This window comes from Epithele typhae (genome assembly GCF_022376455.1).
Source record: "Epithele typhae strain CBS 203.58 chromosome Unknown BXZ73scaffold_30, whole genome shotgun sequence".
In the NCBI taxonomy this organism is placed as follows: domain Eukaryota; kingdom Fungi; phylum Basidiomycota; class Agaricomycetes; order Polyporales; family Epitheliaceae; genus Epithele; species Epithele typhae.
This window is the reverse complement of record NW_025954221.1, coordinates 342,951-355,863: the sequence shown is the minus strand read 5'-3', so window position 1 is coordinate 355,863 and position 12,913 is coordinate 342,951. Positions and strand designations below refer to the sequence as shown.

Genomic DNA, 12,913 nt, shown 5'->3' with positions numbered 1-12,913 from the left:
GAAACCGTTTACGACGTTACGACAATATCGTCCGTGTGAGACAGTGCAGCTGGGATATGTACTGAATGTCGTTCTGGCCACACACATAGTAATATGGACGCACTGATGGGCGCATCAAGACAGATGCCCGGAAGCCTCGCGCTGCCGCGTCGCCTCGATGTCTCCGGAGGCTAACCTCATACTGGAGCACGCCGCGACGACGAGAGTGGCGGAGCGAAGGTGGTGTCATGCAAGTCCATCGTGTGAGTAGTATTGGTGCTATACACGGATTTAGCAAGTATGGTTTCGGAAGTCACATGTTAGGAGACATGACTCCTGGAAGGAATTGTTTTGGGTTGGGACGAGAGGTCGACTCACCATGATAGGAGTGCTGTAAATATTCGCACCAGGAAAATACCAACTCTTCTTGTGTTGTCAGCTTTGTAGTGACTCTTGCAGTACCATTTGAGCAGTGGGGGGACCACTGGGAGTGCACCAGCAGTCTGTTGGAAGTTGAGGACTGATGGATGCGGGAAGTAGAGTTGTTTTTAGCGAAGAAAACCAAAACTTGCAGCCATAACCATGGGCAGGCGACGAACCCCCAAAACGTAGGTGTATATCTGATTATGCATTAAGGGGGAATCGAACCCCCGGCGGGTCGATGGCAACGACCCAGGTTACCACTACCCCATTAATGCTTATGTATCATCATATGTTAAGACAGCTGTAAAGTATGTATTGCAAATACGCTGAGTGCGTTCTCTCCATCTCCCATTGACCAGCTTTGGCGTTGTACGCCATGGCGAAAACTTCCACATCCACACCCGGTCCATCCCAGGTTTCTATGCTTAAAATGACTTCCTCCTCTATCGGCGCCCCGTCTCAACGCTCTCAAAGCAGTCGAAAAGGGAAGCGTGCCTGGAGGAAAAATGTCGACCTGGACGAAGTGGAAGAGGGCCTTGAGGAGCTCCGCACAGAAGAACGCTTGTCTGGGTACGACGCGCGCCGCCTCATGCGTCTCCACCTCCACTCACCCACTCGGCACTTCTCGTAGGGCTGCGTTGCAGAAGAAGAAAGACGGCGAGCTCTTCCACATCGATGTGACCGGCGACAACCGCGGTGCGTCTCCCTCCTCTCCTCTCTCCTCCTCCGCTCCCTCCACACCTTCCTGAACCCCCCTCCCCCTCGCCCCAACTCGCAAACGCAGTCCGGAAGACGCTCCCCAAGTTCTCCGAGCGCGTGCTCACCTCGACCAAAATCCTCGCGCAGCGCTCCGCCGTCCCCGCCGTGCTCTCGCGCGCGGGCGGCGGCGCAGGGACCAAGCGCAAGCCCGCGCTCTCGCACGACGACAAGACCCGGCTGCTCCGCGTCGGCAAGCGGCTCCGGCGCGGGCCCTCGGGTCGTTCGTCGACCCGGACCAGCTCGGCGAGGGCAGCGCGCTGCTCGAGCTCAGCGAGGCCGCCAGCCACGCGGGCTCGTACGACGTCTGGGCGGGGGCGGCCCCAGGGGCGGTCTCCGTCAAGTCAAGGTGCGTGCACCGTCTTCCTGTGGCCTTTGACAAGGGCGTTGTGCTCAGCGAGGTTGTGCGCGTAGGCTCCGCAGACGGACCCGCTGCGTGCGCACATCGCGGTGCCGGCGGTGCCGGCGCCGCACGAGGGCACGTCGTACAACCCGCCGGTCACGGCGCATCAGGAGCTGCTCCGGACGGCGCACGAGGCGGAAGAGGAGAAGCTGAAGGGCGTGGAGAAGCTGGAGAACTTCAAGGCGACGATGGAGCAGGCACGCTGGGTCGCTGCGGGAGAGGCGACGGTCGGGACGGTGCAGGGCGTCGCGTCGGGGATGAAGGTCGCGGAAGTGGTGGATGAGGCGGATGAGGCGGATGGCCCGCAGGAGGCCCTTCCCGCAAAGAAGATGCCGGAGCGCAAGACGAAGCAGCAGAGGAAAAAGGCAGAGAAACTGCGTGCGGAGGTGAGTCCTCGCAGGACATTGTGTGTTTTCTCGTCGTTGACAGGGTCTTGCAGAAACGGCTGCTGGCGGAAAAGGCGGCGCGCAAGCGCTTGCTCGCCTCTGTGGATTCTGCGAAAGCATTCCGGAAAACGATCGCGCGAGACTTGGCGGCACGAGAACGGCTCCGTGAACAACGCCAGTCAGATATGCAGGAGAAGCTCAAGCAGGGTCTGGCCGGGAAGAAGGTCGGCAAACACGTCGTCCCCAATGGCCCCATCGACGTTCAGCTCGGTGAAGAGCTTAGCGAGAGCTTGCGTGGACTGAAGGTATGTCCGGCGTGGAGACTGCGGTCGCGTCTGGACGCTCACGCTCGCCGGCAGCCGGAAGGTAACCTTTTCAGGGATCGTTTCGTTAGCATGCAACATCGCGCGCTCGTCGAGCCTCACGCCCTTCAGCTGTACGTCCGGTGTCTTTATTGCCTGTCCCGCGGAGACACTAATCAGATGTCTAGTTCGAAAAAGGCGAAGACCAAAACAAAGGAATACGAGAAGCACTCCTACAAGCGGTTCGACCGCGAGCACTGAGCGGCACCTCCGAGCTGTTCCCTGTGTCGCTCGTCCTGTTGTATTCTGTCATGTCGTCATCCGTCATCCGGACCCTGGGGCCCAGGGTCTATTCAGCCTCATTGCACCCATGACCTCGCAGTGGCTCTTTTCGCGGGTATGTAGCGCGTGCCCGAGGAACCGCGGACCGGCACACAGTGTCGCGGGAGGTATTTAGTTTTCCCCTTACGTCCATCTTGATTGTCTCGGGTCAGGTGCATCTCTGAAGATGTCCTGACTCCGTGCTCTCCAGGGTCCATCGAGTGCGAGGCGTTATCAGGCTTCCTCAGCGAACCTTGCCTAGGTCGCTCGGTTCGGTTCGCAATGGATTGGCAGATCACAGCTCAGGCTGCCATTTTTGCCTCTCAAACGGCTCACCTTCGCCTGTGCAGGACACTTAACTCCCATTAACTGCGCCAGTGACCATTGGCGAAGGTCTCCGCGGTGAGTACTCAAGTATCGCACCAATCATTCACTCCGTCCGAATCGAACAGGTGTACACTGTCCGCCTCAGGCTGAGCTTCAATCTATGCCCCTGGCTTGACCCGCGCGCATTCGACCCGTACTTCGTACACCCAAAAGCCGTACCCCAGCACCATGCGACCGCCCGGCTGTCGAGAAGCTCTGGAGAAGCTGATCAGCGCGCCTGTGGCGCCATGGGCACTCCCACCGCACGGGCGTCCTTATGCCAGTGTCATGCCCTCACCAAGAGACCGGACGGCGGCTCCGCCGACCAGCAAAGTCGCCGCGCGCTCAGCCTCCGATCACAGCCGGACAGCCTGGCCAGCACGATGCTGCGGCTCCCCAGCGCCCAGCGCGCGTGCAGGTGCGTAGACAGCCGGCGGCGAAGGCCCGCGCTGCGTCGAAGCAACCGTCCCACCTGGGCTGCGACGTCATACAGCGGTGCAGCAGGCCTCGAGCGACGGTCCTTCGCGAGACTTCCGTTTGTTTTTAGAGCGGGCGCGCCGTGGGTCGTCGCGCGGGCTGCCTAACCGGTGCGCGTGGTGTGCCACGCCCAAACGCCGCGAGGGGGCGGGATCGCGACCTCGGAGCAGTCGGCGGTCAGATGGGTGCGCCGTGGTGCGCAGAAGCTGCCTTCCGAGCTGCGTCGCGCTAGTGTTCGCAGCCTTTTCCCGTCCTGTGGGTTTCGTCGTAGATGGTCAGCGTGGTAGGAAACAAATTCGTCGGCGGAAAAAAAGAGGCGTAGAACGAGAAACGGAGTGTCTTCGGCGGCCTTCGAAGGTCGTAGAGATTACTGTGCACCCGACCACACCGGAGGTCGTATGGCACCCGTGGACATTGCGAAAGTAATAGGAAACGTCGCATAATATCGTGAGGTGCGAGGCTGCGTGCTGAGCGCTGACTAGGACTAGCCTTGCATCTCTGTAGTCGCTGGACGGAGTTGTAGTAGGTGGAGGCAATCGTAGCGCTCAAAGGAACAGGCGCCAAATGTCATCAGGCGCCTCGGCGGCTGCCGGGTACTGTACAGTTCCTCTCAGCCACCGCGCGCTCCCTTGAAGGCGAATATACGCGACAACGGCAGCCCACAGCAAGATCAAGCTCAAGGTATACCGTCCTGCTGCTCGTCCTCTGAATCTCCATTCACGCCCATCTTCCAGGCACCCTCCTTGCAGCCCTCAAGAGTGAGTTCTCTGATTCCATGTTCTACGGCGCTCGCAGGCTATCTCGTGTTGGCTGGGCTGGGATGAGATGAGGGCAGAGGATACGGTTGTGGTGGAGATGGCCCAGGGCTGTCGGACGGATGGGTTGGAGGTCGCCGGTCAGTTTGAACGCTTGCTTATTCTACCCCTAGCAATGGCCCAACGCGTCACCCTCCGCAAGCGCACTCCCTACAACACTACCTCCAACCGTCGTCGGGTGGTCAAGACCCCGGGTGGCAAGCTTGTCTACCACCATCTCAAAAAGCTTGGCACTGCGCCCAAGTGCGGTGACTGCGGTATTGCCCTTCCCGGTGTACGTTTGTCTGTTCTAAAGTTTTACTCTCTCGTTTAAACCTGAGTACGTGCTCTAGGTCCCTGCTCTCCGTCCGCGCCAGTACGCGACGATTTCGAAGACGCAGAAGACGGTCCGCCGCGCGTACGGTGGTTCACGATGCGGAGACTGTGTCAAGTCGCGGTACGTTCACTCAGTCGACGCCCCTGTCATCCTGTTTTCATATCTGTATTTCAGCATCCTGCGCGCGTTCCTCGTTGAGGAGGCAAAGATCGTAAAGAAGGTTATCAAGTCCCAGGAGCAGGGTGGCCGCAAGTAGCCGGTTTGCGGACCTCTGTACGACTCTGTATTCTTCTATCTTACGACCCACCGGGAGGCAGACGGGCTGCCTCCGCGTCCCCATCCCACCCTTGCACCACGACGCCATGCCATCTCTGCCAGCTCTCCACCATGCATTTGTACTGCTTATCGTTGCAAACAAAAGATGACCGATGAGGTCGGTATGCGGTACTCTGCCTGTCTGCCGCTGTGTGAATTTATCGTGAGATGGGTTAGCGACGTGCCATCCTCGCCAATGCTGCACTGAACGCCATCGATCTATGGCAGCCAGGGTGTCCGGTCATAAGTGACTGCATACGTTGTCGTGCCAGTGCTGCGTGCTGCGGTCGGTGTTGCACGCTACGGCGTCGACCAATAATTGGAGAGTGGAGAGCGGGGATTGGTCGTCGGTCCGAGGCGTCCGACGAGTGACGGTCTCCTTCCGACGGTACCACAACTCTCACCACGACCCCCACTTGCCTAGAGCCTCGACTGCAATACCCCCCTCGCCTCGACCATAGACGTAGACTGGGACCTCCTTTAACTCTTGATCTAGAAGTTACCAGCCGCCTTATATCCACCAAACTAGACATGGCGGCCCGCCTGAGCACGCGCGAACACTACGCCGACTTGCTGGACAAGTACGACACCTGGCTCTTTGACTGCGACGGCGTGCTCTGGCAGGGCGACCGCCCCATCGAGGGTGTCGTCGAGGTGCTGCAGATGCTCCGGAAACAGAGTGCGTCCTACCGCTTGCCCGGCTTGCGTCTACCTGGACTGAGGCTGACTCTTGGGTCCCCCACGCACCCGCCCGGAGCACAGACAAGGCGGTGATCTTCGTGACGAACAACGCGACCAAGTCGCGCCCGAACTACAAGAAGAAGTTCGACGTCCTCGGCGTCGAGGCGCACGTCGTACGTCCCGCGCTCCCTCTGCGCGCGCATGCATGCTCGGGGCTGAAGGCGCGCGCGGCGGCGGCGGCGGCGGGCAGGACGAGATCTACGGATCGGCGTACGCGTCCGCGGTGTACATCTCCTCGGTGATGAAGATGCCCAAGGACAAGAAGGTGTACGTGATCGGCATGCCCGGGCTCGAGGAGGAGCTCCGCGGGGAGGGCATCCAGTGCGTCGGCGGCTCGGTGCGTGCGAGCCTCGTCTCTCGTCTCTCGTCTGCTCGCGCCCACCCGCTGACCCCGGCCGCACAGGACCCGGCGGACAACGTCCTCGGCGGGTTCTCGCTCGCGGACTGGACGCCGGACCCCGCGGTCGGCGCCGTGCTCTGCGGGCTGGACACGAACGTGAACTACACGAAGCTCTCGAAGGCGTTCACGTACCTCCAGCGCCCCGGCGTCGCCTTCCTCGCGACGAACGAGGACAGCACGTACCCGTCCGCGGAGGGGCTCCTCCCCGGGGCCGGCGCGGTCTCCGCGCCGCTGCGCTTCGCCCTGGGCGCGGACCCGCTCGCGATCGGGAAGCCGAAGCAGGTCATGCTCGACTGCATCAGAGCCAAGTGCGTCGTGGGGCTCTTCAGGGGGAGCGGTGGGGGGAGAGAGAGACTGACGGTGTGCGTTGCGCAGGCACGACTTCGACCCGAAGCGGACGATCATGGTCGGCGACCGGCTGAACACGGACATCGAGTTCGGGAAGGCGGGCGGGCTCGCGACGCTGCTCGTGCTCACCGGTACGTCGCCTGAGCTCCGTTATTCATTCGTCCCGCATGCGGTGGGAGGCTGACACGCCCCTCTAGGGATCACGAAGGAGAGCGAGATCACGGGCCCGAACGCGTCGTCCACCGTGCCGGACTACGTGACGAGCTCGCTCGGCGACCTGCGCGCACTGTTCTAGGAGGGGTCAGCTGGCGGGTGATGAGGGCACGTGCTCTGCCGGCCCGTGTACAGAGGCCGCACTCCAATCTGACACCACTATTGGGGCCGCGAGGGAATATTTTGATGGTATAAGTTAGATGAGAAGACACTACATCGAGATGTATGTAGAACTAGACGTGCAACGGAAGCGACGACTTTACGCCTTTTTGGGCTTCTTCTTCGTCGCTGGCGCAGTCTCAGGCGCGGCGGAGAGACCGGCTTGGGCGAGCTCGAGCGTCCCGCTGACGGCGAGCGCGGCGAGCGAACCTGCGATGTACCCGCCGACGGCGCCGAAAGTGGGCGGGAGCGGCCAGGCCTGCGAGCCCCCCCAAGTGAAACGAAGGTGAGCGAGACGGCGATACGCGGCGAAGCACGCAGAAGACGGACGCACCTGCCACGGCCGCTCCCAGTCGAGGCCGATGGGGATCGCGCCCGCCCAGCAGCCCATGACCGCGCCGACGGCGGGGTACACGAGCGCGCGCTCCACGGGCGTGCGCGGGCTGAGAGCGAGGGTTACGGGTGGGAGCGAAGGGGGGAGCGCGGGCACGCGGGAGAAGAGCTGGGGTTAGAGCGCGCGACGAAGCGGGCGAGAGACGGGCACACGCACGAGAGCTCGGCGAAGAGGCGGACCCAGGTGAGGCGCGACACGAGCGCGGGGCTGTCCGTGGAGAAGGAGGGGGCCCGAGGGCGTAGGCGGGAGGGAGGATGGCGAGGATGGAGAGGAGGAGGCTCATCGTGTAGGTTTGGAGCGGGTGGCTGCGAGCTTTGGCGTGAGCTCGAGCGCGGCAGGCGGGAGGCCTGGGGGATCCGAGTGCGTGACAGGAAGCTCACCTGAGGATGGGCGCACCGAACAGGATGGTGACGATGTAGAACGCGATTGAGCCCGCGAAGGTGGTCGCCGCCGCGCGCCCATACGCCTGCACAGAATGTATGCGTTGATGAAACACAGTGCATGCTGGGGAGAGCGAGTACACGTACCTGTATGCGTTCTGGATCCCATTGCGAGGCCGCTTTGCGCTCCAGCTTGGCCTGGATATCCTTCACGGGCTCCAGTTTACGCAGTTTGTCCTCCGTGGCCCACGTATGCAACCAGGACGCCCACCAGCTCTGAAGGAGGGCCGCGCCAACGCAAAGCCACGCAACCGTACGCACCGGGTTCTCCGTAAGGGATTGCATGATGTCCCGAGGTGGTTTCGCGTCACGCGAGGCCCCTGTGAAGTCCCATCTCGAGAGGATGGTTGAAGGGTTGTGCTCGGAAGCAGGAGCGCGCTGAACGCGAGCAGGGAGGTGTGGACGCCGACGACGCTGGTGTACCGAGCGAAGGGGAAGAACGGCTTCGGTTCTGCCGCTTCAGCAGGTGGAAGACGAGCAGAAGGGTCCACTTGCTTCGTCTTGCGCGCCGGCATGGCGGACAGAGTGCAAGGGTGGTGATGGTGAGGACACAGGGCAAAGACGCGCGGTCCCAGTCGCGACTGTGGCGACGCATGCGCGATGACGCGCTCTCTTTCCTCCACGACTCTTGCTCTTTGCCCACCGTCCTCCGCACATACATCCGACTCAATGTGCGCGTCATCTGCAGCGTCGAAGAGACCCTGCGGCCTGGCTCGGGGGCTGTAGGGGTACGTAAGGCCGTCGCGCGTTTGCGATACGGCATGCATGTTGTCGTGTTGAGGCACTTCGTCTCTCTGACCTCAACGACCACCTCCCCCGCCCCCATCACGCGTCCTCTGACGTCGTCCTGATCGTCTCCCGCGTTACGCGAGGCTGTGACTTTGGTACGGTCCGCACGTCCCAGCTCGCGCAGCTCGAATCAGTAACCCGTAGAAGGAGTGGGCCCAGGGGTGCGAGTGTCGACTGTCTCGTTTTGTCTAGGCTGCTCACCGCGCTGCCCGTTCGTCTGCTAGCCGACTGCACGCGTGCAGGATGTTCTCGCCTTGGATTTGGGTTCAGGCTCTGCCTCTGCCGCACGGGTTGTGAATGAGCCCGCCCACCCGCTCTCTGGGGCTCTGCTGGACGCCGGGGTAGCTCAGGGATCCTGGTGCTCTTGCCCTGGTCCAGTATGTTGTCCTCCCAGCTCGAGGCATCGCCCCAGCGGTGTCGGCCTCGGGCTTCCCATGCCATGGCCACGCCCCCGCGCGAGACGCTCCTCGCCCATGATCTTTGGACCGTGCATTCCTCTCTGAGTCGTATGTTCTGGACTCTGCGACCGCCCGCACTGCGTTGCACGCCAGGAGAGGTTCATCGGAAGGTGCGGAGGAACTGATATCCCCCTTGGTGTCCTAGGTTGGGCGCGGAAAGGGAGGGCATCTGCATCAACACCTCTCCTCCGCCGCGTGGGCAAGTTTGGTGCGCACCTTCGGCGTTTTCAGCTCAGCGCTCCGTTCTGCTTTCGGAGCCATCTGGCCTGCCAGCCAGCCTCCATTGACCTCTCGCAGGGCGCGTCTGCTTAGCGGCGGATGCGTGCAGCCGCTCGTGAAGACTGTGCCGCCAGCGGAAGCACTGTCGGCAGTGTCGTCAGGACGGCGTGGTGAGCACGTTCGCGCTTGATGAGTCTTACCATCCTCAGTGAGCCTGCACACCCATCGTTGCCCCGGTCTGCGGCTGACCCTGGACTAGTGCCTTGGAGCGCGCCCTGGGTGGATGCTCGTGGCCTCTGGCAAATCACATCCGAGGTATGTAGGTCGTGGTTCGCGACTTCCGGCTTCTCGTCGGGGCTGGCCCTGATACCCCAGGTCACCCGCCCGCTCGCGAGCTGATTGGCGAATTCTATGGCACAGGTCGTTCCGGTCATGATTGCACCGAGTCGTACATACGAATAATGGGATCGCTTCATCTCGTTCGAACAGCATTACAATTGATACCAGACAGCGAGCGGCACGAACCCGAGCATCCCGAGGACAACGCGCCTTCTCCGCCCGTCCTAACCTCGCCATCGCTTCTCCAAGGGAAGGCCTTCCTCTACCACCACTCTGGATCGTCCCAGCGACTGCAAGCCACCCGGAATCCAATGTGCCCGCTCCTGCACGGTGGGAAGCGCTCGAATTCGTAGCCCTCCTGCTGCAGCCTGCAGATCTCCGACTGCGTGCTCACGTCCTCCAAATACTCCGCCGCGAGCCCGTCGTCCGGATCCATGTGAGCGATCTCCGCCTTGACGAGCAGGTACTCGCGCAGCGCTGACTCTGCCCGCTGCATGTGTCCAGCCGCCGCGACAAGGCCCGCCTGGAGCGTTGCCCCAGCTACGGAGCGCTCCGCTGCGGACATCGCCGGCGAAAAGCCACCGGCGGCGGGCGTCCGCGCCTGGCGGCCAGGAGGCCCAGGAAGAGAAGATCGCGCGGTCGATGGACCAGCGCCAGCGGCCGCTGCGCCCTCGTCCATCGCCTTCGGCACCCCCGGCATCGGTTTCGCCCGCGAGCTGCCCCCTGCCGGATTGAGATCGAGGACGACGGCGTCGACGGCCTGCAGGCGCTGCGCGGCGCTCAGCTGTCGGCGGGGGAGGAAAGGTGAGGCTCGCGCTTGCTATATGCGGAAAGGAGAAAGGGACGGCCCGGGGGTGGGTGGGGCGGAGAGCGTGCATGCACTCACCTCGGGCACGTCGCACAGGTCCGCGAGCACGATCTTCGCTGCGACGCGGTGCGCGCGGAACAGGTCCGCGCTCGCCGCGATCGCCTCCTCCACGCTGTGGGCGACGGGCGGCTCCGTGGGCGCCCAGCGCGAGCGCATCCAGTCCCACCGCCGCACATAGGCTTCGGATAGCTGGCGCACCGTGGGCGTGGACGTCAGAGAAGGTGCGTGCACCCGCCGCGCGGCGCAGAAGACGGCCCACGGGGGAGCTCACCAATCTGTAGGAGAACACAACGAAAGACGCCCCGGCGCTCGCACACCGCGCGGCGTGCGCGGGCCCCGACGCGAAGCAAAGGCTGGTGCGGACGCCGTGCACGCGCGCGAGCACGGTGCTCGCCTCGAGCCCCGCGTCCGTCGCGGGAACCTGCGAGATCGGGGTGCGTTAGCCCCTTGCTTGTTCAGGACAGACCGCTTCGTGCCCGGCGCCCGGGAGCCCCGCTCACCGTGATCACGACGCGGTCGACGCCGTATCCCCGACCCGCGAAGAGTTTAGAGAGCCGAAGCGCCTGCGCCACCATCTTGTCTACGTCGCCGCTGTTGCGGGGGTCGACGAACGAGAAGTGCAGTCCCTCCGCCGCCTCGAGCAGCTCCACGCCCAGCGCCACGAGCTGCACTCCGGTGAGTACGGTGCATGCACAAATGCGCTAGGCCACGTACGAAGCGCTCCATGATGTCGGCCAGAATCTTCTCCAGGCTGCGTTTCCCGTCGCTGTGCGGTGGGTTCAGTGCCAGGACTGCTCGAAGCATCCACCGCAACTGCGCACCTTGCGTCGACAGCGCGCTCGGCCACCTCCCATGCCAAGTACGTCGTCTCTGTCCGTTCCAACGCTTCCTCTAGCATCTGCGGTGTGATGACCGTGGCGCGCCGCGTCGTCCCCCTGTATCCAGACTCTGCACACCCCAACCGCGAGCGTGGCGACACACCCGAACCGCCCGGCGTCAGCACACACTCTCCGCGGCAGGAAAGATGGAAGACGGCACCGTGACCGTCCCGACACTCACGGTCCTCCCCAAACCGCACGCCCACCCCCATCTCCAACCCCATCCCCGCCCCGATCGTCGCCCACAGCCGCCGACAGTCGTCCTCGCGCCGGCGCCGCTCGCTCGCCTCGCTCGCCTCCCTCCCTTCGTCCTCCCGCCGGCGGCTCGCCTCCGCGCTCATCCACCCCAGACCATGGAGCCAGCTCGCCTCCGCGCGCGGCCGGGACGTGCCCCCGGCCAGCGCCCGGTCGAGCGCGGCGGCGCCCTCCCCAGGCCTCAGCTCCCGCCGCCCCGTCCTCGCGCTCGCCAGGATCGCGACGAGCGCCTCTGCGCCCGGCGCGCAGTGCAGCGGCGTGACCACCGGCGGCGCCGCTGAGCGCTTGCTGCGCCGCCCGCTGCAGCGGGAACGGGGCCGGGAGCGGGGCGGGCGACGGCGGGCTCTGGCTCTGTGCGAACGACGTCGTGCGCCCGGCGGGGCGGGGTGGTGGTGGGGCTCGGGAGGAGGTCGTCGAGCGAGGCCGACGCGCGTAGGGGGGACTTGCGCGGGGGCGTCGACGGCGTGCGCACGGGCACGGGCACGCGCGAGGGCGAGAGGGTGAGGGAGCTCGTGCGCTGAGCGTGGGCGCGGGGGGCGCGGGCGATGGTCTTCGTGGCGGCGGCGGCGGACGTGGGCGGCGGTGGCGCGAGCGCGACGGTCATGGTGGGGGGTCGGGGAAGGGAGGTGGGGAGGGCGAGCGGCGGCGCGCTCGCCTTGTCGACAACGGGCGCAACGCGGGGCACAATGTGCTTGTGGGCCGCCACTCGCTTGCCCATTGTCGTCGTGCTCGCTTGGCGCATCGGCCGACCACAATGCCCTTATTTGGGCATGCCACTGCGGCCCGCCAGTCCAACCACCTTGTCTGAGTCGATGCGCCGCGCTCGCCTGGCGGGCTGTGGTTCGTGCCGTTCGCTGTTGCCTTTGTGGGCCACTGGCTGACCACTCCGCTCAGGAACGCTTCCGACTCGCTCCACTCTCTGGAACACGACGAACCGCTACAAACACGGGCTTTGACCAGTTTTTTTTGCCCGCCGCGCACTAGCTCGGACATCCATCCATCTATCCATCCACTGCGCGAAACGAGTGCTCGTACTAGAAGCCTCGCGCATGTACCACGCCCAACCCTGTACGTACGGCGCTACTCAACGCCGACCTCCGGGTGGCTCCACCGCGCGCCTCGCGCACCCTCTCTTTGCACCCTCACACGACCACGCTGAATGGAGACGATCAGCGGCGCAGGCATGCGCACTGTGTGCACAGCCTGCGCGAGCGGGAGCGTCTCGCGTTTTGAACCCCACCGCGCCCCGTCGCCTATCACCGAGCGACCTCGACAAAGTCTCGAATCGGCCCTGTCGCGCGTTCGCGTGCGTTCCTAAATCGCTCTTCTGACCGCTCTGCTCGTTCCAGCGCGATCCTCACCGCACCGCGGAGCGCGGGTGTCGCACGGTCGTGAGCCTCCGTCTGGACTCGCTTCGGCACGCCACCGAGGACTGTGCTGCCGCTCTGGAGAACGAGAAGCGGGCGCTCGCGTGCCGCCGTCGATACGGACGCAGGGCTTCGAGGGTGGACCTACAGCGGCGCGAAGCGCGGTGCCGCGCGGCAGACGGCGAT

At 64.0% G+C, this 12,913-nt stretch overlaps 5 protein-coding genes and 1 non-coding gene across 6 annotated transcripts; 3 read left to right on the top strand and 3 right to left on the bottom strand.

Moving 5' to 3' along the window:
- Positions 1-606: 606 nt before the first annotated feature.
- BXZ73DRAFT_t123 lies at positions 607-677 on the bottom strand. Its single transcript has one exon. It is a non-coding gene; the product is annotated as a tRNA-Gly (tRNA).
- Positions 678-832: 155 nt separating this feature from the next.
- BXZ73DRAFT_90524 (P60-like protein) lies at positions 833-2,510 on the top strand (the record flags this gene model as incomplete). Its single annotated transcript, XM_048025668.1, has 8 exons — positions 833-972; positions 1,034-1,098; positions 1,187-1,385; positions 1,415-1,496; positions 1,573-1,947; positions 2,001-2,252; positions 2,307-2,383; positions 2,438-2,510. The coding sequence occupies 8 exons, from the start codon at positions 833-835 to the stop codon at positions 2,508-2,510; spliced, it is 1,263 nt and encodes a 420-aa protein (XP_047877089.1).
- A 1,833-nt stretch (positions 2,511-4,343) lies between these two features.
- Positions 4,344-4,800, top strand: BXZ73DRAFT_48174 (60s ribosomal protein l34-b; the record flags this gene model as incomplete). The annotated part of the gene is made up of 3 exons (XM_048020002.1): positions 4,344-4,502; positions 4,561-4,664; positions 4,719-4,800. 3 exons carry the CDS (start codon positions 4,344-4,346, stop codon positions 4,798-4,800), a joined length of 345 nt encoding a protein of 114 aa, XP_047877088.1.
- A 590-nt stretch (positions 4,801-5,390) lies between these two features.
- On the top strand, positions 5,391-6,643 carry BXZ73DRAFT_48206 (2-phosphoglycolate phosphatase; the record flags this gene model as incomplete). Its single annotated transcript, XM_048020010.1, has 6 exons — positions 5,391-5,538; positions 5,622-5,713; positions 5,791-5,937; positions 6,004-6,308; positions 6,376-6,479; positions 6,546-6,643. 6 exons carry the CDS (start codon positions 5,391-5,393, stop codon positions 6,641-6,643), a joined length of 894 nt encoding a protein of 297 aa, XP_047877087.1.
- A 177-nt stretch (positions 6,644-6,820) lies between these two features.
- BXZ73DRAFT_102254 (GPI biosynthesis protein family Pig-F-domain-containing protein) lies at positions 6,821-8,069 on the bottom strand (the record flags this gene model as incomplete). The annotated part of the gene is made up of 6 exons (XM_048015166.1): positions 6,821-6,979; positions 7,055-7,222; positions 7,267-7,321; positions 7,495-7,580; positions 7,642-7,888; positions 7,939-8,069. 6 exons carry the CDS (start codon positions 8,067-8,069, stop codon positions 6,821-6,823), a joined length of 846 nt encoding a protein of 281 aa, XP_047877086.1.
- A 1,552-nt stretch (positions 8,070-9,621) lies between these two features.
- BXZ73DRAFT_102253 (uncharacterized protein) lies at positions 9,622-12,078 on the bottom strand (the record flags this gene model as incomplete). Its single annotated transcript, XM_048015165.1, has 7 exons — positions 9,622-10,143; positions 10,246-10,416; positions 10,499-10,648; positions 10,728-10,892; positions 10,942-10,993; positions 11,049-11,125; positions 11,722-12,078. The coding sequence occupies 7 exons, from the start codon at positions 12,076-12,078 to the stop codon at positions 9,622-9,624; spliced, it is 1,494 nt and encodes a 497-aa protein (XP_047877085.1).
- Positions 12,079-12,913: the final 835 nt, after the last annotated feature.